The 24,420-nt window shown below is 33.2% G+C and overlaps 2 protein-coding genes across 2 annotated transcripts; one reads left to right on the plus strand and one right to left on the minus strand.

The window, feature by feature from the left end:
- Positions 1 to 918: 918 nt before the first annotated feature.
- LOC145112437 (uncharacterized) lies at positions 919 to 2,052 on the minus strand. Its single transcript, XM_079048602.1, has one exon. The coding sequence runs from the start codon at positions 2,050 to 2,052 to the stop codon at positions 919 to 921; it is 1,134 nt and encodes a 377-aa protein (XP_078904728.1).
- Positions 2,053 to 3,421: 1,369 nt separating this feature from the next.
- LOC145112438 (protein FAR1-RELATED SEQUENCE 5-like) lies at positions 3,422 to 6,234 on the plus strand. The gene is made up of 5 exons (XM_079048603.1): positions 3,422 to 3,476; positions 3,555 to 4,413; positions 4,487 to 4,745; positions 4,963 to 5,601; positions 5,917 to 6,234. The coding sequence occupies exons 1-5, from the start codon at positions 3,422 to 3,424 to the stop codon at positions 6,232 to 6,234; spliced, it is 2,130 nt and encodes a 709-aa protein (XP_078904729.1).
- The last annotated feature ends 18,186 nt before the right edge of the window (positions 6,235 to 24,420 follow it).

Raw genomic sequence — 24,420 nt, forward strand, 5'->3', positions numbered from 1 at the left:
TAAGAGGGTAACCTCCCTTTCCACAGATGATAGGGTGATTTATCACTCTTTTTATGAGGAATTCTATTAAGTATTGAATTTGCTTCAAGACATGCTTCTCCCCACATATTTATGTGGTGCTCCAGAAGTAATTAACATTGAGTTTATCATGTTTTTCAATGTTCTATTCTTCCTTTCAGCAACTCCATTTTGTTGTGGAGTATATGGAGCAGTTGTTTGATGTATAATACCATTTAAAGAACAAAATTTAGCAGAGTCTTTGGATTCATATTTTCCTCCTCGATCAGACCTTAGAATTTTGATCTTTTTATCAAGTTAATTTTCAACTTCAGCCTTGTAATTCTTAAGAGAATTCAAGGCTTCATCCTTGGTATTTAATAAATAAATATAAGAATACTTGTTGCAATCATCAATAAAAGAAATATAATAATTATTTCCTCCTCTTGTAGGTGTTGCTCTAAAATCACATAAATCAGAGTGGATTAAGCCAAGTATTTCATTAGATTTTTCAACTGATTTATGAGGATGTTGTGAAAACTTTGATTCCACACAGACCTCACATTTTAGGTTTTTGTCTAATGAACATTTTGGTAACATGCCAAGTTTTTCCATTCTTTAAATAGAACGAAAATTGATATGTCCCAAACGAGAATGCCACAAAAATAAAGGATCATGCATATACATAGAAGAGGGGCTAGTAGTGCCCATTATTGCATTAGCATTAACATTGGTTACATGATTGTTTGGTGTTTCAACACCATAGTACAAAGGTAAGACACTAACTTTGAAGAGACCCTCACTAAGGTATCCCTTTCCAACATACACCCTACCCTTGGTGAGAACAAACTTATCAGACTCGAATACAAGTTTGAAAGCTTTATTACTAAGAATAGGACCAGAAATCAGATTCTTAGTAATTTAAGGAACATGCAAGACATCACTTAAAACAAGTTCTTTTTCAGAAGTCAGTTGTAGCTTCATTTTTCCCTTTCCTTCAATTTTTGTAGTAGAGCCATTCCCCATAAACATTGATTCAGAATCTGAGACTTTCTGGTATGTAGAAAACATGGTTCGGGAGTTGCAAATGTGCCTTGTGGCTCCAGTATCAATCCACCAATCCACACAATTTCTAACCATGTTGCTTTGAATCACAGCAACAAACTGATTTGGTGATTCAACCATGTTGGTTTGACCAGAATTTCCTCCACCAGAATTGCCACCATTGTTTCCATTGTTCCCTCCATTGTTTCCTCCAATACTTTCTCCTTGACCCCTCCTGAATCTGTAATCTTTGGCATTGTGTCCAGTTTTGCCACAAACATAACATGGACCAGAATTCTTCTTGAAATTCTTCTTGTTAGGGCCATGATTTTTGCCATCTTTGGAAGAGTGTTTGGAGCCTTGCTTCCCTTTCTTGTTGTTATGCTTTGTCCTTGAAGTACTTGGTTCTCCAACAAAGTTTTCACTTGGTTCCAAGGAATTTGCATCTGCCTTCTCATTCAATCTGTTATCTTCTTCCACACGAATTCTCAACACAAGTTGCTCAAAACTCATGTCATCAGTTAAGTGCTTAAGATATAGTTTGAACTTCTTCCAAGAAGGAGGAAGTTTTTCAATGATTGAACCAACAAGAAAGTTAGAGTTTATACCCATACCTTCAACTTCAAGATCATGTGCAATGACTTGAATTTCCTCCACTTGTTTGAGGACAGATTTGGTATCCACCATTTTGTAATTCATGAACTTTCCAATCACGAATTTCTTGGAACATGCCACTTCTGTTTTGTATTTCTTTTCCACTGATTCCCATATCTCTCTTGTAGTAGTCATGGTAGAGTAGATATCATAGAGGGAATCATCCAAGACATTCAGAATATAATTTCTGCAAGTATATTCATTTGTGTTCCAAGTTTCCATAGCCCTTTGATGTTCTGCCAATTGGGCTGCAGTGGGTGGTGTTGTTCCTTCTTCAGTGGTTACACCAGTAGGAGGAGAGGGAGAATCATCAGTGAGAACATTGGAAACATGAAGAGTTGTTCGATAAAACAACATCTTCTGTTGTCATCTCCGAAAATCTGAGCCTTTGAATTTTCAGGCTTTTCTACATGTGTGTTGATGATGGAATTTTGATCCATTCTTCACTTTTTATTTCTGTTTGTAGATTGTTATGACAGAAGTATACAATCAACAAAACCAATAGAAATAAAACAAACTAAATTCAAATATATGTAATATACAAGAATCAGTTTACAGAAAACATACGTGTATGATGACTACACAGAAAATATAATCACGAAATAGTACAGATTGAGGCCTGCTTTGCAGTGTCCTAAGACAGAAATTTCCCTGGTAGGGATCTGTCAAGAGGATACAACAATCAACCAAAATCTTCTCTTGATTCTAACGAAATTCACGATGTTCCCTTCGTTGTTTGTGGAATACGAAATTATATGAGGAACATGTGTGTGGTTTTTCTGAACCCGAAATCTGGTCTTTGGTGATCTATTTATAGATATACATTGACTATTTTTCCCTCCAAAAACTACAAACCGAAAATAACTGTCAAGACAGTTAAAACGAATTTAACAGATTTGTTTAATATAAAAATAAAAGTCAAAATCGGATTAATATATATATATATATATATATATATATATATATATATATATATATAGGGAAAAGTTCAATAGAGAACCAATATGAATCAAAGAACCAAGGAACCCATCTTAACCATCTATTTTGTTTTAATCTTGGCCATTAATCCATAATTAACCAAAAAAAACACGGAGGGGCATTTTGGTAAGTTCAGCGTCTCATTTAACATCGTGTTTGTCTCCGTTAGCGTCTTCTGGTTTCAGCGTCTTCTGTTACTGTCCTTCATCTTCTAACACTAGACTGATCGATCCAAAATCTCGCTTGTTGTTCGAAATCTCAACCTTTTTCATCCAATTTACTAATACTTTCTTCAGATTTCAGCTAATAATCAGGTATTATCTTTCGTTTATGATTATTAGGTTAATTATGGACTTTGATTTTACCGTTTTTTCTTCCGATGCATTGTTATTGTAATCGTCTGATTGTAAAATTCTCTTGATTTTACCGTTTAATTTTCAAATTGTTATGTTTTTTTGTTAATTTGCTAATTTTATGTCGTATGTTGAGTATACTGTTTTTCATTCGATCGTTTTTGTAATCATTCGTCTGTAATGCATATTCGACATTTAGATAATCAATTATATCTTGTGCATCTTCTTACATTTAAGTTTTTTCCAAACTTTTAGTGATTTTGAGAATCTTATCTTATCTTGTGCATATATTTAAAATTTTTGTGATTATCTTGTTTATTTGTTTCCTTTTTTGTATAATTATCAATTCTAAATTTCTAATCTGCATATAAACTCCAAGTCATCGACGATTCATTATGAGTTCTGTGAATTCTTGTTCAGATTTGCATTCAACTATTAATGAACAATCACGTAAGTTTTTTTTTCTTAATATAAATTTCACATTTTATATATAATGTAATAAAATAGATGTTTTGTTTGGTTTTGCAGTTCATGATCAATCATCTTCAAGTATGAATATTGATCATTCAAATAACAGTAATTCTTGTTATAGTTTTGATTTTGAGCTCTACAATACTGAAACTTTTAAGCTTGTTCCTTATGATAAGTTGATACATAAGAAGCCTTTCAAAGGATTGATGTTTGATTCGTTGGACATTGGTCTTGACTTTTACAAGACTTATGGTAAAGAATCTGGTTTTGATGTGAATATGTCAAGTCAAAAGAGATACAATAATGGCACAATTCGTATTAGATATTCGACATGTAGTAGATCTGGTTTCACGGAGTCATTCAAGAATGAAAATATTAATGTGAAATTTTCAGATGTTAAGGGAAGGAGAACTTCTTCTAAGAAGAACGGATGCCCTGTTGTTTCAAAGTTCAAGAATCTCCGATGTTCTTTAATGTTCTACATTTATGTGTTTGTTGAAGATCACAACCATGAACTTGTTGCTCAAGATCAGTTGCACTTATTAAGGATTAATAGGACAATGGATTTTCTTGATGAATCCTTTATACATAAGGTTGGTACTTGTAACATTGGTGCTTCAAAAGCTTATAACTTGGTGAGTAGTATGAAGGGTGGCTTTGATTCTAGTGGAGGTACTGCAGTTGACTTTAAAAATTTTCATAGAGATTTGAATTCTAAAATTAGTGTCAAAGATTCCCAAATGGTTGTGGATATATTGACAAACAGAAAATTGTGTTTCTCTAATTTTTCATTTGAGGTCCAAAAAGATGTTGATGATCATCTTACTGGACTTTTTTGGGCTGATGATACTTCGAAAGCTAACTATAATGAATTTGGAGATGTAGTATCTTTTGATGCTACTTATCAGACAAACAAGTAATTCCTAATCCTTATTTGTTCTTTTTATGGTATTTGTTCTTTTTAATAATACTTATCAAAAAAAATTCAGGTATTCTATGGTATTTGTTCTTTTTACTGGAGTTGACTACCACAAGTGTTGTGTTACTTTTGCTGCTGGTTTACTAGCTCGTAAGACAGCAGATGCATATGTGTGGTTGCTTGAAGTGTTTCGTAAAGTATTTGTCAAGCCACCCATGATGATTGTAACAGATCAGGATTCATCAATGAAGAAAGTTGTTAATTTTGTTTTTCCTGAATCGAAGCATAGACTATACATGTGGCACTTCACTCAAAAACTTGAGGAAAAGGTATATTCTTTGTTTCTTGATTCCTATATATGTTTATAACCATATAGATCATAAAGCACATTGTGAATTCACAATGTAAATTTGCATATAATGAAAGGAACAAATCTAAATCATAAATCACACTGTGAATTCATAATGTTAAACAAATGTTATGTTACTATGAATTACATCAAATATTCAACATATGTAATGATTCTTATGTGTTTCTTTTTTTTAGATTCCTATTGATGTTTATAACCATCCGGACTTCCAGAAGACATTTTTTGATATTATATGGAATCTTCAATGTTCTCCACAAGATTTTGAAAGTTCGTGGTCAACAATGTTAGATAAGTTTCATCTAAAAGAAAATGACTGGTTAAGGTCTGTTTTTAAAATAAGGGATATATGGATTCCGGCTTTTATGAGAGATCTTGAACTTTCTGGTTTGATGCGAACTACTTCAAGATCAGAGAGTCTGAATTATGCTTTCTCACATTTTTTGCATCATAAATCAAATTTGGTGAAGTTCATGATGTCGTTTGATAGTGCAATGGAGAAGCAAAGGCACCATCAATCTTTATTAGATTATCAGTCCACAACTACTACCCCCAAGCTAAGGACTTCTTTGGCTATTGAAAAGCATGGATCGAAAATTTATACACATAATATTTTCTTGGACATTCATAAAGAGTTATACAAATCTGTGTTTTATTGTGTTCAAGAATCTGTAGTTATTGAAGATGAAAGCGAAGTTTATGTTTTGAGAGATAAGAAGAAAAAAAAGTTGATTGATAAAAATGTGAATGAGGATGAAGATTCTGATGATTTTTATCAAAATAGTCTTCCTTCTCATTGTCCTCATACTCGTTACAAGGTATGTCTATTTGTCCTAATACATTTTATTAAATATAAAATGTAGTTTAAAAATTCACACTGTGAATGTAGGATGTTTTGCTAATTCACAGTGTGAATTTTTATAGAGTTATAAATTTTTAGATTAGTATGGAATATGTATTTTTTTTTTGTGAATTTGATTTGAAGTACATATTTATATTATAGTATTATGATTTCTAATGTCCTGTTGATTAATAATGTGAATCGATGTTAATATGTATAATTTTTATCGAATGGTATGAGATAGAATTTCTTATTCACATACTAATTTGTTTATTAATGATAATTTTTGTAGGTTGTATTTAGTAGAAGGGGTGATAGCATTAGCATCAGTTGTAGCTGCATGCTTTTTGTCCAGGAAGGATTGTTATGTCGTCATATGTTTTTCATATTAAATATGAAAGAGTATGATGAAATTCCATCAAATTTCATTTTGAGGAGATGGGGAAAAGATATCATAGCTGATGGATTGTTGAGAAAAAAGTACTCATATCCTCATAAAGGCAGTAAAAATGAATGTTTGATTCAAGATGCATATGCTATTCTTCGTTTGTCCATTAACAAGATAGCAAATAATGAGGATGAGTTGGCTAAATATATAAAGCAACTTTAGGAGGTTGATAGTGGTATTCCTTTATGTACCTCATCAAGGGCATCTTCGAATAGATTAGTTCACATTGAAAAAATTATTGGAGCTGCAGTACCTGATGTTATCAACATTCATAATCCAGAGGGGATCAGAAACAAGGGATGGGCCAGTGGTAAAAGAATCAAGAGCACTAGAGAGAAAGTGATTGAGAAATCTAAAAAGGGTTCTAGGTTGTGCAGTTTATGTCATAAACCAAATCACAATGCTAGGAGTTGCATTTTGAGGTTAAAGAAGTCTGATTTAGAATCTGAGGTTACAGAAGGCTGATTGTTTCTAATTTTTTCTTTTTAAGACTACTAAAATAAGATTTGATTTTTGTAGTGATCATTCAATGGTTAGAAATGTTGAAATATTGTTGTTAATTTTGATATTCATTGTTTTAGACTTTATTTCTAATAATAGAATATCTTTTTTTCAAATTTAGTGTTTTTGGTTAAAGATATTTTTTTATTGTTAGTTTTTTGAATATTTTCTAATAAAAATTTCATGCTAATGATTTAATTTATGTATATTACTGTTAATCTCATATATAAAATTTTCATGTTAAAGATTGTCTTAATGTAATTTAATTCACAATGTGAATCTCAACAATTAATTGTTCTAATGATCTATATGTACCATAATTCACATTGTTAACCTCACATATAAAATATACATGTTATAATATGTACTGTAATTCACATTGTGAATCTGACATATTAAATATTCACAAGGTTAACATATAAACAATGTAAATTTTCATATTTTTAATAAAACATGTAATTGTATAACATACATGTAGACATTCACATGAAAATATAAACATCTTTTAAGTATTTAGTAAAGTTCATTATATTTGATATAGAAACTAACATCAAATTGTAACATAACAAGCATGTATATGTTCTTAAAGAAATTAAAGTGCATCTAAACTTATACTAATTATGAATAGCAAACTAAGTTTTAAGTTTTACACTTCTTTTTCCAATCCTTGAAGTACTATATCCTTTCTCCCCTTTTTTCCCATCCCTTGTCGAGCAAATCTTTTATTTCTTCATTAGTCTTTTTTGCAAACTTAGCTGTTCGTGCAATGATTTTTAACTTGTATGTGTTTGTGTCACTCAATAGTATCTTTGTCAAATACTTAATGCGTAACTCGTTTAACACACTTTGTTGTTGTTTTGATTCTTTTGGCAACCCACATGTCCAATTTACTGTTTTATCTCCCATATATGTCTCCATATGATGCATGCAAAAAACTCCACATTCAACATGATTATCCCTTGTGCGCCAATTCATGTTCACCCTTTCTGGTTCAACACCCTCCAAAGTTGAAGCTGATTTGTGATTGACCCTCATCAAGTACCTACTAAAAAGTATTTTCTGCAAAAAAAAAAATTCTCATTTTCTATAATTATTATTTTATTTAGATTATTAGTATATTAATAGTTATATTTATAATGTAAATTTATTATTCTTACCAATTCATTAGGTGCATCACGATAAGCTCTAGGAATCTTTGCAACTGAATTCCTATTGTCAATGACATCAACCGCTGGTTCGTCTAAGTTTATGCAGATGATGTAAAAGTGATTTTTTTGATGAACTAGGAAAAACACCTGTTTAATAATTTTAATTGTTAAACTTTGTTTAAAATATGTAATATATTCAACAAAAAAACAGTTTATTACCAAGTGAACTTTTTCAAATGTCAGAAGTTTTTTGTCCTTTTTCATTGCATCTTTGATATTTGACTCAAATTTATCAAATCTTTCATTGAAAGGGATATTTTTGTCAAATATGAACTGTCTCTGCAAAAAAAATTAAATATACATTAAATTTTAAAGAGTAAATTGTTAAATTCACAATAAGGTAAATTTAAAATTTAAAATTATTCACACTGTGAATTATAATGGGATTCACTGTGTGAATTTTATTTTCTGCAAAAAAAAAAAATAAGAGATTCACATTGTGAATCTGTGTGAATGTGATACATACATCCAAGATTCACATTGTGAATTTATGCATTTAACAGCAAAAGAGTTTGAGGTTCACCAAGTGATGTACACATACACATATTGAGAATTTTTACAACTATTTTGTTCATAGTGAATACAAACAAAAGTGTTGATCAACTTGCAAAAACAAATAATAATAAAAAATAAATTTAAGAGATTCACATTGTGAATCTGTGTGATTGTGAGACATAGATCCAAGATTCATATTGTGAATTTATGCATTTAACAACAAAAGAGTTTGAGGTTCACCAAGTGATGTACACATACACATATTGAGAATTTTTACAACTATTTTGTTCATAGTGAATACAAACAAAAGTGTTGATCAACTTGCAAAAAAAAAATTAAGAGATTCACATTGTGAATCTGTGTGAATGTGAGACATGGATCCAAGATTCACATTGTGAATTTATGCATTAAACAGCAAAAGAGTTTGAGGTTCACCAAGTGATGTACACATACACATGGTGAATTTTTACAACTATTTTGTTACTTATTCAGAACTATTGAAAATTTTATTTATTATATTATCAACATTAACTTACCACCATTGATGTATCAAAGAAATACCGATTCACTGTAGAATTTGATTTAAGCTTTTCTTCATAGTTCAAAATATCAGTCCAAGCATCAATGACATGTGCATGTACCCATAATCCTGCCTGCATTGTTTCAATCATTCCTCTTCCAAGCACATAACCTCTCTTAGTCTGAAATACCTTCTCACTTAATTTGTAATCAAATAAAACAAAAAAGCAGTTAATAGAAAATTAATTTGTATTTGTATTTATATACTATTGTATTTAAATAAAAGATAACATGAATTATTACCTGCTATTACCAATTCTGGAAAAAATTCTATCTGATACTTTTACTTCATCTGGATCTACAAATTTTGATGCACAAACCTCTTTTTTATTATAAGGAGAAGATAGCTTCAATGATGGTTTTATTAATCTTTTTCCTACTTCTCTTTTTTTGTCTTCATCATCTTCAATTCCCAAGATATTATTGTCACATTCTGTTTCTTCTAAATCATAACTTTCTCCTTCATCAAGTTTTTCATTTTTTATTTCTTTCTTCATGTGTTCATCTTCACTGCTTTCATCTCCTTCCTGAAACTCTTGTGTTAGACCAAGACCAAGTCCAAGTGAAAAACTAGGCATTGATGATTTTCTAGTATTTTGTTTATTTTTTTTATCATCTATTATTGTTTTTTTATTTTTTTTGTTCTCTAAAACTTTTTACATTTTCAAAATCATCATAATCATCAAAATTTAAAATACATTGAATAGAATCAGCAATCTCATGCACTATTGGATCATTGTACAAATTTCCTGGTGTTACCATGATTGGTTGATTCTTTATTTCATGTTCATTCAAATTCTCATCGCTTTTTTCTTCATCTTAATTTTGAGTTTTATAAATGAATTCTTGTTCAAAGACTTTCTTCATATCTTTCAACTCATCGCTTTCTGTGAATTTTGTTGTTAAAAACTCAATTAACTTTCCAAACTTCAGTTTATCATTCACTAGTTTTTTGTAATTCTTTTTCGCTTTGAACACCAATTCCTGCGAAATGAGATAAAAAAAATGTCAATAAAAATGAATTTTTTTTAGCTTTCTTCTATAATAAATTACAGTTCCAGAATATGAATGCATTGATGAGGTATCACATTTTTAATGCATTTTAATAAATTACATATTCACTTTGTGAATTTATTATAGAGAAAGTAATAAAATACACTTTTATATTTACAATGTGAACCACTTTATGAATTTCATCTTAACTACAATTTTATAACATATATCTGTAATATAACTTCAATTTGTTTTAAAATGTATAGATTATTAACTTACATCGAGTTTCATATCTTCATTTTGATCGGTGTCGGATTCTTCATCATTCTCTATAACATCATCATTCCATTCCAAAGTTCCAAAGTCACCACTCTTTAACTCAGCTTTTTCCCTTTTCACCATCATTTCATAATCCAAAAAATGTAGTGCATGTATTTGTCTTTTTTCATTCTTATCATTCCTCATAAACTCCAAATAAGCTAACTGTTTATGTAAACAAAATTATGATTAATTAGTTTTCTTATAATAATATAAATAAAAGTGTTAATTATAAGAATTTTCCTTACCAATAATACAAGAAGTGGCCCACAATAGTAGTTTCCTCTATCGGTTTCATCCCACGTCATCTTTGACATTTTCAAGCAATTGGTTATAAAACCACACCAGTCAATTTCTCTCATATCTGTTTTGCCTAACAAATATAGCAATACTGTTGTCTTACAAGTTCCAGGCTTATTATGTTCACAGATGGTATTAACAAACAGTAATAAAAAGTTTGTTCTGAAAATAATCCTTGAATCTAATGATTCTTTAATTCTCTCTTCAACATCTGATGGTCTCATAGCCTTGAAATTGTACTGTTGCTTCCAATTTATTAATTCTTTTCCTTCACATTGATTAGTGTTATATATATCTTTTCCACCTAGAGGAATTCCAAGCAAATCATGAACAAGTTCTAGTGTTATGTCTATCTTCGCATTAGGTAGATGGATTTTCATATCTGATGGATTGAATGAATTCACAACAAAACGTGCCAATTTCCCAGAAATTCCATTGGTTGCAATTCTCAGCAAAGATCCCAATCCCATTTCTCTAACAGCTTTTTTCTGTTCTTTGTTTAAAGATTTAACAATATCATAAAACTTCTTTGGGCTCATTCTTGTTCTCAAAGATACTCTGTCATTTGAATTTATTGGCACTTTTTCCTTTTTTTCTTTGACTACTTCAAAAGTCTTTGTTTTTCTTTTTCTTTTTCCTGTTAGTCAATAATTTTCATAAGCTTCTCATAATATAACATATATACTATAAAATAACTAACAATACAAGAAATTCACATGTGAATTTGTTTTGCAAAATATAATATAATACATAAAATAAACATGTGAATTTGTTTATAACTTTGTAAATTAAACATGTGAATAGTAATAAACAAACCTGTTACTTTTTCATTAGATTCTTTCTTTACAAGGCTATCATCAACTTTAATAGGAGTCACAGATTTTTTGTATTCAATCATTTTAAGTCTTGGACTCTGTCTGATTTCTGTTCATGTTTTAACAAAACTAACCTTGAGTTGTTTTCTTTTCAGGTGTCTTGAAAACAGATTTGTCTTGCTTCATCGACTTTTTCTTTTTTGTTTTTTGTAATCTTGGACTCCGTATGATTTCTGTTCATTTAAAAAAAAATTAAAGATAACTGATTTTATATATTAAAGTAAATTATAATTTTATAAATACTAACTTTGTGTTGTTTTCTTTTCAAGTGTCTTCAAAACATATTCATCTTGCTTCATCAATTTTTTTGTTTTCTTTTTTTGAATCTCATCACCTTCTAAACTTTTTTCTTTTTCAACATTTTCATCAATAGTCTTTTCATCTTCATTTTTTCTTAATTTATTAACTATTTCCACCACGGTTCTCCTTGCTGTGTTTTTGGTATATTTTTTTGAACCTTCAACTACACAATGTGAAATTTTTAATATCAATGTCAAAAATATAAGTAGTATTACGATATACATGTTAAACAATATAAAATTGAACATGTGATGATCAAATTGCAAAAACTTTTTAGAAATTCACATTGTGAATTTATGCATTTAACAGCAAAACAGTTTGAGGTTCACCAAGTGATGTACACATACACATGGTGAATTTTTACAACTATTTTGTTCATAGTGAATACAAACAAAAGTGTTGATCAACTTGCAAAAAAAAACTTTTTTTTAAGAGATTCACATTGTGAATCTGTGTGAATGTGAGACATACATCCAAGATTCACATTGTGAAATTATGCATTTAACAGCAAAAGAGTTTGAGGTTCACCAAGTGATGTACACATACACATATTGAGAATTTTTACAACTATTTTGTGCATAGTGAATACAAACAAAAGTGTTGATCAAATTGCAAAAAAAATAATAATAAATAAAAATAAATAAGAGATTCACATTGTGAATCTGTGTGAATGTGAGACATAGATCCAAGATTCATATTGTGAATTTATGCATTTAACATCAAAAGAGTTTGAGATTCACCAAGTGATGTACACATACATATTGAGAATTTTTACAACTATTTTGTTCATAGTGAATACAAACAAAAGCGTTGATCAACTTGCAAAAAAAAAAAAAATTTAAGATATTCACATTGTGAATCTGTGTGAATGTGAGACATACATCCAAGATTCACATTGTGAATTTATGCATTAAACATCAAAAGAGTTTGAGGTTCACCAAGTGATGTACACATACACATGGTGAATTTTTACAACTATTTTGTTCATAGTGAATACAAACAAAAGTGTTGATCAACTTGCAAAAAAAAAAATTAAGAGATTCACATTGTGAATCTATGTGAATGTGAGACATACATCCAAGATTCACATTGTGAATTTATGCATTTAACATCAAAAGAGTTTGAGGTTCACCAAGTGATGTACACATACACATATTGAGAATTTTTACAATTATTTTGTTTATAGTGAATACAAACAAAAGCGTTGATCAACTTGCAAAAAAAAAAACAATTTAAAGAGATTCACATTGTGAATCTGTGTGAATGTGAGACATGGATCCAAGATTCACATTGTGAATCTGTGTGAATGTGAGACATGGATCCAAGATTCACATTGTGAATTTATGCATTAAACAGCAAAAGAGTTTGAGGTTCACCAAGTGATGTACACATACACATGGTGAATTTTTACAAGTCTTTTGTTCATAGTGAATACAAACAAAAGTGTTGATCAACTTGCAAAAAAAAAAAAAAAATTTAAGAGATTCACATTGTGAATCTATGTGAATGTGAGACATACATCCAAGATTCACATTGTGAATTTATGCATTTAACAGCAAAAGAGTTTGAGGTTCACCAAGTGATGTACAGATACACATATTGAGAATTTTTACAACTATTTTGTTCATAGTGAATACAAACAAAAGCGTTGATCAACTTGCAAAAAAAAATTAAAGAGATTCACATTGTGAATCTGTGTGAATGTGAGACATGGATCCAAGATTCACATTGTGAATTTATGCTTTTAACAGCAAAAGAGTTTGAGGTTCAGCAAGTGATGTACACATACACATGATGAATTTTTACAACTATTTTGTTCATAGTGAATACAAAGAAAGGTGTTGATCAACTTGCAAAAAAAAATATTTTTTTAAGAGATTCACATTGTGAATCTATGTGAATGTGAGACATACATCCAAGATTCACATTGTGAATTTATGCATTTAACAGCAAAACAGTTTAAGGTTCACCAAGTCATGTACACATACACATGGTGAATTTTTACAACTATTTTGTTCATAGTGAATACAAACAAAAGTGTTGATCAACTTACAAAAAAAAATTTAAGAGATTCACATTGTGAATCTATGTGAATGTGAGACATGCATCCAAGATTCACATTGTGAATTTATGCATTTAACAACAAAAGAGTTTGAGGTTCACCAAGTGATGTACACATACACATATTGAGAATTTTTACAACTATTTTGTTCAAAGTGAATACAAACAAAAGTGTTGATCAACTTGCAAAAAAAAAAAATTTTTTTAATAAGTGTGTAGTATATGATTAGATAACTAGTTATTTTAATCTGAATGCGAATGTTCTAACCTTTATTTTTATCTTGAATATCTTCAATTTTTTCACTTGTAGTTGAAGGTAGAACATCTTTTAGATTTCTTGTCAATTTCATTCTTTTCTTATTATCCTTTTTTTCATTGTTCTTTTCTTCATTTCCTGTTTTTGATTAACAAATTAGTTCAAACATCAATTTCATGGTATGAAAGTTATGATTTATTCATATTTTTCACAATGTGAATCAGGATTACAAATGAATTTAACATAATATTTATTCACATTGTGAATTCAGTTTGAATCAAAACATTATCAATGCAACTCTTTATAAATTTACAATGAGAAACACATTAAGAGATACAATATCAATTAAACATAGATGCATCATAAAATTTCACAAGTTGAAAAAATCAAATGTAAATGATAAATCACCCTCTGAATTCATAATTTGAATAAATGATATGTTAAATTGATATATAATCATGATTCACTTTGTGAATTGTCAAATAATGTAATACTCAGAAACATTGAATCCTTTCAAAATAATCAAATGTAAATCACAAAGCACACGGTGAATTCAAAATGTGAAATTAGTTTTTCAGTTTAATGAATAAACTCAGAAACCACTTAGATTCACAAAGTTTTTAGGAAATTACGGTTTGTAATTTAGATATTCATGATTTCTGTATCGATTTGAAGAAATTTATATCATTAGGTTTTTGGTAATTATACAAATTCTCAAAAATTCATGAAATTAGGGTTTCGATTTACTTAATAAACTCAGATTCGAGTTAGATTCACAAAGTTTTAGGAAATTTCAGTTTGTAATATAGATATTCATGATTTCTGTATCGATTTCAAAAAATTTAAATCATTAGGTTTTCGTTATGTATACAAATTATTAAAAGTTCATCATCCGAGGGTTTCAAATCAGTCTAAAACGATTTTGTTAATAAAATAGTGTATTCACAGATTCATCGAATACATAATGTAACAGATAGTTTAGATTTGTCATTTTGAAATTTATCAATCGAAAAAAGATAATGTTGAAAATGCATTAAATGAGATAATCGGAAATGAATAGCAGTCAAATATACCTTTTAGATTCATTTTGACGAACTTTTCGGGAAGATTCACTGTGGATATTGGCTGAATCGTCGCCGGAGATTCGTTAGAAATCGATGTTCGTCGGTGAAGTAAAAGATCGCTTTCAATGAGAGGGTAAAATCGATTTCACTGATATGTGAAACTGATGAACTAACGTCGTTAATTAACAGTTAGAGTTAATAAGTTTTAGGTTGACGAAAATGCCCCCTTAAGCTACGTGTTTGGTTATAATTAGCTGGACACTATTGTTTTTCATACTTTTACATCTCAAATCCAATGACTGTTAATTTTTTGATCCAACCATCTTAATAGGTTCCTTGGTTCCTTCACTCATATTGGTTCTCTATTGAACCCCTCCCTATATATATATATATATATATATATATATATATATATATATATATATATATATATATATATATATATATATATTAATCTAAGTCTTTCAAGACCAATTTGACTAGCCCAATCACCAAATCCAACCCAATCCCTTTAGTCCAAGCCTTTGATCTAATTGGTAAACAACTAGTAGGAGGCTTTTTAAGGGAGTATAAGTTTCCTCTTTCTTCCAATGTGGGACAAGTCCCATAGAGAAAGTTTTCATTTAACAAAGTTCCAACAGTTTGTACCTAATTTTCGAAATTCTTTCAACTCTCACCCAAAAGTCGAAATCTTCTCAACATTTGAAGATTTTTCTCTCGGCTTTTCGTGATTGTTTTTAGTGCAAGGATTTTCGTGGTTTATGAATAATGTGTTTTCATTTTCAAGTCCGGGAAGTCAAAGATTTGAAGAAATTGGCATATTTTTGGATTTTCTCAGATTGAAGAGTTTCATTTTTGTCACACATCGAGGGGGAGTTTCGTATGGTTTATTCTGCGAGTGTTTCTCATACCCTTTTGGCGTTTTATAATCATTTGTTGATTATAAAAAGGGGAGAAAATTGAAATGGGTATTCGAAGCTTTTTGGATATTCTTTTTCAAAGTAGATTTGAAGATGGTGTTAGTTCGAGGGGGAGTTGGTCTTGATCCTTGGTGCTCGTTTGGTTATTGAAGTCGGGACATCCAATCCTAACTTCGAGGGGGAGAATGTTAGGGTGAAAAGTTCTCCTTGGATGTGATGCAGGCTTACCCTCTTAGATTGTGTAATGGGTTGAGATTTTCCTATAAATAGGAAGTGAGTAGCTCCCATTTATGTAAGAACCCATATGAGAGATTAGTTTAGTGAGAGAAAGATTGCAAGACCCACTTTGTAATTACTTGTTAGACTAATGAGAGCTTAAACCGTTGTATTTACTTCTTGTGTTCTTGATATGAATTGATTCACTTGATCATTACACTTCCGCATTTGTCATCATAATCGGGTCACAACAAATAGACAAGGAAGCCCTCATCACATCCCTTAACTTGGACTCCTAATAACCTAGAGTCTAAAGCACAAGCATGCCCTACATATGTTATCACAAATAAAACTAATACGACTCTAAGGGAAATCCAAAATTGACGATGATCTTGATGTGAAATCAGAAGATTCAACAGTTGCGCGGAGGTCTTGAACTCGGAGAAATCTGAATGACAACCGAACCTTGGCACAAGGTCTTCCTGTTGCGAGATTCCACTCTTCCCCGCTTGAGATATGTTAGAATATAACAACTTCACAATCCTTCGATACTCAAACTAACTTGAACACTACCAACTGATCCCAACCACTGGTATCCTGATACATAGGAGAATTTGAACCCACACAACATTCATAAATTTCCAACATGCGTGTATTCCAAGGACAATGATAATTAATCCATTCATAACAAGAAATCAATTTAAACAGAGCTAAATAAGATAATATCATCCAAGATTACAACTGAACTTTGAAACTTAAACATGAATTACAGATGTATACCAATATTGCAGCAATTGCTAAATAGAAGTATTGATAACTCAAACCTCAATCTCCGGGACTCTGGCCGTCCCTTGACGACCGTCAGGTAATAGCCAAGCTAGGGTTGCAGGGTCCAACACCTCACCAAAAACGATAAAGGGATAACGATCTCTGATGTGGACCTCCTGGCCGTAATGGAAACAACCCCACGAACTCCGCCTGTAATCCCTACCAAAATGACCCTCCTTGCCACACCTGCGGCATACAAACTATTGGCACCTCCCATCGTGAAACATCCCACACATGCCACACTCAGAACTCCTCCCCTCATCTGATCATAAACCCAGGTCAGCAGACTTGACCCGCTTGGTCACCGACTGATATCCTCCTGAAGTCGTTCCCTCCTCCTTCTGCTGAATCTCCAACTCAATATCCCTCCACCTGGCACTAGACTGCATCTCGGTCAAGGTCTGGTATTGTTGAGTAGCTACAAACTCTCTAATCTCCGTCTTGACATACTCAAGTATCGCGACATATGTGCCTGCTCTGAAACGGCATACTCAGGAAAGAAAAGAGCTCTCTCCGTGAACATCTTGGTGATCTCCGTCACCGACTCAGTCTTCTTCTTGAGTGACAGGTACTCCTGTGCTAGTCGCTCCCGGTCCACCAAAGGAACATTCTTCGCTTGAAACATATCCATAAACTTATCCCAAGTCATTTCGGCTCGCTCGGCCTGCGAAAAGCCCTGGGTCACAAACTCCCACCAATCCTTCTCAATCCAGCAAAGAAGATTCAGCGCAAACTTCACCTTCTTGCCCTTGGGACATGACCAAGTGAAGAAACATCCCTCCACTTCGTAAATCCATCTCGAAGCAATGATCGGGTCCCTATCGCCTCTGAACTCTGGAGGCATCGTATAACTGAACTCTTAGTACTACTGTTGGATAAGGTGTCTAAGTCCATAACTATTTCTGGTATGTACTTGACCCGACCCGGCATGGTCCATTTGGGTTGCATGGCACCATGCAATTGGATAAACTAAAATGAGAGAAATAACACTTATGGTTTGTTAATATATTATAAGTTCTAATATATTAATAATATTATTTAATTAGTTTTATCAAGAATTAATTTAGAATTAATTAAGTGATCAAAAGATAACTAATTAAATATATGGGTAGATTATGTAAATCTTCCATATCTTATATAGTGGGCTAAGAGGCTCCATGGATTATCAAGTTGAGTTCCACCCATAGGATGTTCCATGGATGCTCCATGGGAGTTACAAACCCATGGGTCATGGAAATGAAGAGTCATGACACATTAGGGTTTACATGGTGTAACCCTAGATGTGTCAACACTATATAAGAAACCCATTCTCCACCAAAATCGGCTACACATAAGAAACAAGAGGGCTAGGCCGATTTTATAAGTGTGTATTCTCTCTAAAGTCATTCCAAAAGCATTTGGTGTTGTGTGAAGCATTTGAGGCATCACACTTGGGGTGCTAGGCTCACAAGGTTTCAAGGATCATAAGCAACAACAAGGTAAGTTATTCTATCTTTCATGCAAGTTAAAATTTGTTCCCCATGTATGCTAGATAGGAATATAACCTTGGAATTCAACTTTGCATGATAATTAGAAAAACATAGATCCAAGGTTATTAGGGTTGCATGTACACTTAGGAAGTGTTAGAATGCTCAAAACCCATTAACTACATCACCCAGCCTCCCTAGGATCATGCAATGGTGACGACTGTTGTAGTTGCGGCAATAGCTACCTACGTGGTGGAGGCATAGTGACAGTCAAACTCCTTGATCAACACAGTCTTAACCAACCCAAACAACTCCAGAATCGCCTCTCTGGTCGCCTCGGCCACACCGGCAGCAATGATCCCACATACCTCTTCCTCACTCATACCTTATCCCCCAGTGCCACCAGCTCCAGATCTTGAACCTTCAATAGTTGTCATACTGAAAATACACCATGGAAATATCAGACATCAAACACAGTGCTTAACACACCAGGCTACCCTTCTATTAGCTCCTTAGTAGCCTCAAAATTCCTCCTGAATCTCATATGGATCCTGTGATTTCAGTAGTATGAGCCTATACTACCTTCCACACCTATTCGTAGTTGATTCAGAATTCATCCAGAGGTTCTAAGTCACTGCACTAGACCACTCCTAGATGTGCTAACACCTACTTATCCTATAAGCTACAACTAACTTCCTAGGCAATCTTCCAAGGATTATCCTCGCTCATACACCACTGGTTGCTTTTGTGCATGCTTGTTGTACACAATACGGGGTCAGATACACTGTCAAATAATCAACTATGCCCTTAGTCCACAACCAAACAAGGAACATGAAGTGAGGCTAAGTCGATCATTCTAAGGATATTGAATCCCGACCATATACAACTAATCAACATACATGTAACAATCACACAATCAAGTAACACATAGTAAGTAATTCCCTATATCATAAGGCATCACCGAAATCGGGCACTTTTATCTGATGGTCCCTATAAGAACCCTATATTATCCACTAGCATGCTTTTCTAATAGTTCACATATCCATAAATTCAAAACTCAACACATATAACAAGTATGGGTATTTTGAGAACCACTCTCTTGTTCGGGCTCTGGCTGACTTTACACATTGCATTTTCCTGTAAAACCAAAGTTAAGTTAAGGCCCACATTCCCGATACCAAGCCAACAATCAAACAAGGACATGAAAAGAGACTGAGCCCATGTCCCTAACCCAAACGTTTTATTATAAGTTCTTTTTAAAAATAAACATTTTTGTGAAAATTCTCGGATCCTAGTTTGAGACTGGATTCACACAAGTGTTCCTCCAATTCGCTCAAACCAGGGTTCTGATACCAACTTGTAATGTCCCATATTCACAACCAAAAATTTTCATTTTTATTAAAGTAAAACTTCTCAATTATAAATCCATTATTAAGGAAACCATTTAATCCAAAATACATTTACTAAAAATCATAGTAATATAAGAAACGCAGAATCCTCAATGCTGCTGATGAGCGTGTACAGTCCCGCCTTTGCCTTCCCACAATCACTGATAAAACCTGAAAAATATCAACAATTGGGTAAGCACAAAGCTTAGCGAGTTTCCCCAAAATACCCCTATGATAAACATACAAGCATATATAACAACCCACAATCATCGGATTGGAATGCCCAGGCCTAATCAATCCTCGGACTGGAATGCCAACATGCAACGGGTCTAATTAGCCATTAGGCTAGAATACCTAGGGTTTGTTGGCCTACCACCTCAACCCAACCGCTCTTCTCAAGCCTCCATTCCTACGGCTTATAGTCGGCCCACATTGGGTATTTTGGCCTACGTCACAAAGAAGGACCGCCTCAACCCACTACCACCATATGTCGATATATAAACAATCAAGGATCAAGTAGGCACATAATAAAGGAAAACATCAATCATACAGCTCACTACCGCCTACTAGTCCTTTCATAGCACATTGTCCCGCTACCAGCTAACCTCTATGAAATGTGTAACCATAAGTAACCAGAGCGGATATCTCCACCCGAACAGATGATCCTACTCTAGAGTCACAACCAAATAAAGAACAGGCAAGAAAGCCTAGATCAAGAGTTCTCAGGCTATCCTACATGATTAAATATAGCCCATAGGGCACTTCACTACATGATAGCCAGTCTACTAGCACTGTATCCAGCATACCACTACTACAACATTTTATCATATAAGAATATACGCACAGATCTCTCAGATCACTACAACACATCAACATATTATACATAAGGATACATAGCTGACGCATACTTGATGAACACAAGTAATCATACAGATCTACTAAACTAACACATTCTCAGCATAACATCAATCCAATATACCCAGATATAAATCTAGTAGGTCGGCCTTGGTGTCTTCGACCCACAAGTACAGTGAGGAAAACTCACCTCTCAATCTGGAAAGATAGTTAAACAGTACATTGCTCCGAATATCAGCTCTACAAGTCACATATACATCAAATAGTGACTAATCTAAACTACAACTCAAAATACCCAAAATGCCCTTAGGTCAAACTTGGTGAAATCCTGGTCAAAGTCAAAAGGGGTCAACCGAGTCAACTCAGTAAAGTACGCCCAGCGTACTCAGCTTATACACGCGAAGTACTATGCATCTTGACCTGATTATGGGGAGTTGACCACATACGCGCAACGTACCATCAGGTACGCCCAGCGTATGCGTATGTCAGCTTTCCTTTCTAATAGGTGCTTAATCTATTAAGCCATTTATTCCAAAATCTAGTTCTAGTCCTCAAATGATGTTCTTAATCATAAATTTTCCAACTTTATGATCTTGCATGGCTATTAAGTGCCCAATACCAAATGGACCAAGGATATGGGACTAATAAGCACAAAACTCCACCCCTAACAATATCTAAAGGAATAACCATCTAGTTCAGAGCTTTATACCTCCAAATGAAGCTTGATGGCAAGATACTTTTGGATCTAAAGTGCTTTACGCTACTAAGATGGTCTCCTCTACTTCTCCTTCCATCAAGGACACCACAAAGCACACTTTCAAGCTCAAGATACACACACAAGGAAATAGGGTTTGCTTGGGACAAAAATGGGGATGGAGGTTGATGAATGAAGGGGTCTCAATGAGTTAAAGATGTGTAAATAGGGTCCAAACCATAAAAATTAGGGTTTCGGTCTCTCCCACGTATGCCAGCGTACGTGATTGTAACGCCCGTAGATTCGGGCTAATCAATTTAAAGATAAAAGCATTAAAATGAATTTTTGATAGAATATTATTTAGGATAAATAATCTTAACCAAATTATATTATATGTCATAACGATTCCGTACATACAAAGAACGTTGAAATCCGACTTATAACGAAGAAGTTATGACCCGTCGAAGTTTTGCGACAAAACTCGCACGGCTCCACATATCGTAAAAAGTTACTTTTTGACAAAGCACTTTTTAGCCTTAGCGATCTAAATGAAATTCGTAGTACATGTTAAACCAAGAGCGTGCATATAGAGAACGTCCAAATCTGACTTCATTTGAGGAAGTTATGAATTTTCTAAGATTTTGCATAGTAGTATACAGCCCGGAAATCGAATTTTAGATCGATCGATTTTTAGCCGACACAACCAAAACGATAATCGAATATCTCTTTAATAGGAGCTCAACGATATAAAGACAATCGAAAACGGGCGTCGGATGACAAAGTTATGAATTTTTAATGGACTTTACCTGTCTAAGCCTGTTAAAATATAACTTTAAAAATAAATTCAAAACTAGCCGACGGAGTCCAAATGAAAGTTGTTGATCCCGTCAATACCTACATGTGGATCGAAATAACGTCAAAAATGGAGGTTGTATGCGAAAGTTACGGATTTTATAAGATAGTTAGTTTTTGTAGTAACCAGCGAGTGACACGTGGAGCGATCCGAGCCGCTGCTTTTTCCCCACGCCTTGCCACCAGATGGTGACACGTGGCTAACGAACTCCTTGCGTTCGGCATATTCATAGCCTATAAATAGAATGTGCCAATCACTCCATTCTTTACACCTATCTCACCCATTCTCTCCCAAACACCCCCAAACCATCTAAGCCTTTACCTAGCACCTCCTAGGTGTTAGTAGCGAGTTAGGCTTACCATAATTTAAGTATAACTTATGTTTAAGTTCATTATCATTATTATGAACTTATAAACAAGATTTATTAGTGACTCCAAGTCGTTATACTGATTGAGCTACTTATGGGGATGATGTCTAGGTTATGATTTAGTGAGGTGTTTAAAGTAGGATTTCCAAACAGTATACTTTGTATACCAAACGGACCCTACCTCCGATATGATCCTAGCTGGTTGTTCCTTACTTGATAGATCATGAAAGTAGAATTTGAGTTAATGATAAATCTAGACTAATAATTGGTCGCAATAAATATTAGACTAAAACTTAGTGATAATAATACTAGGTTTCGTCAACGGAAAAGACAGTTGTTAGAAGCGAAGCGTTATCCGAATTTCGAGTCGTCACCTTAACAAATTAGTGCATAGTCCCTTTCGTGAACATGATCTTAATAAAAGTATTAGTTAAAGTATTAAATATCTATTAAAGAGTTAAATATTTGTTAAAGAGTTTATGTGACACCCCAAATCAGGTATTACCGTTGAAGCCCTTGAAATTTTAAATATTGCATAATAAGTCCCTTAAGTACGTCGGGCATACTTCATCAGTATGCTTAGCATACCATGCATGGATGATCGCGAAAGTCCAGCACGTACGTGGGGCGTACGTGACGGATGTTCAAACCCTAATTTCCGGACTTAAGACCTACATAAGCGTTCTTATCTCATTTGAGCTTCACCCTAACCAGCCTCCTTCACCTTCAAACGTCCCTGAAAACCCTAAAATCATTAGAGAGTGTGTTCTTGAGCTTTTGAGTGTTTAAACATCATCCTTTTTGTTTGTTAGCTACAAAGAAGAAGAGGAAACAAGCTTAAACGAGGAAGAGCTTCTGGATCTTGCATTTTGAGCAGTCTAGGAAGCTTAAGGGGGTAAAAAGCTTTCACCTTGGTTATCATTTCCATTTCTAGAGCTAGGGTTTTCTCCTTAGTCCCTTTTTGTGTTCTTGAACCACCTCTTAAAAGTTTGAGCAACTCCAAAGCTTAGGGAGGATAGAATTGAAGTCATTTGGTCCATTCATAGCTAAAAATGGAGTCTAGATGGGTGTTTTGGCCTCATGCAAGGATTAAGACTCTTGGAAAGGTATTAATGGGTTGTTGGGAGCATAAGGGACATGCAAAAAGGCATAAAGTTGCCAACTTTATGCCTTAGGACGTCTTAATAAGATCAGATATAAGGTTTGGAAGTTAAAACATCGAGTATTAAGCACTTAATGGAAAATGTGCTTAATCTTTTTGTACGATGGCCGTATGATATTTGCATGATTAGTGTAGACCGTGTGGAGGTTCCGGCGGCAATTAGCCAAGACCACGTGGGGGTTCCAGTGGCGGCTAGTAAAGACCACGTGAAGATTTCCCGTGGCACTTGGTGTAAGACCGTGGAAGGTTTCCACGGCATCCTTATATGTTTATATGCATGGCTTATGTGATATATGCAGCTTTATAGCTAATATGATATGTGTTATGTGGATTATGTGTGGGGTATGCTCTGGGGGACTCACTCAGCATTAGCTTACAGTTTGTGGATTTGTTTCAGGTACATCAGAGCCCAAGGGCAAGGGCAAGGCTTGATGGTGCGGCGTGTACTCTCTCAGGCGTTTTTATGGGACACTCTGATGATTTGAAATAAAATTGTATTTGATATGAATTTTGAAAACAATTGTATTTGGGATTTCATGGTTTGTGGAAAGTAATTTGGTTAATCAAAAATGAAAATTTTCTTTTGAAAATTGGGTCATTACAGTTTTTGTGTGAGTGCATAGTCCCTTTCATGAACATGATTTTAATA

This window comes from Lactuca virosa, chromosome 5 (genome assembly GCF_052849685.1).
Source record: "Lactuca virosa cultivar CGN04683 chromosome 5, Lactuca_virosa_CGN04683_v6, whole genome shotgun sequence".
NCBI lineage: Eukaryota > Viridiplantae > Streptophyta > Magnoliopsida > Asterales > Asteraceae > Lactuca > Lactuca virosa.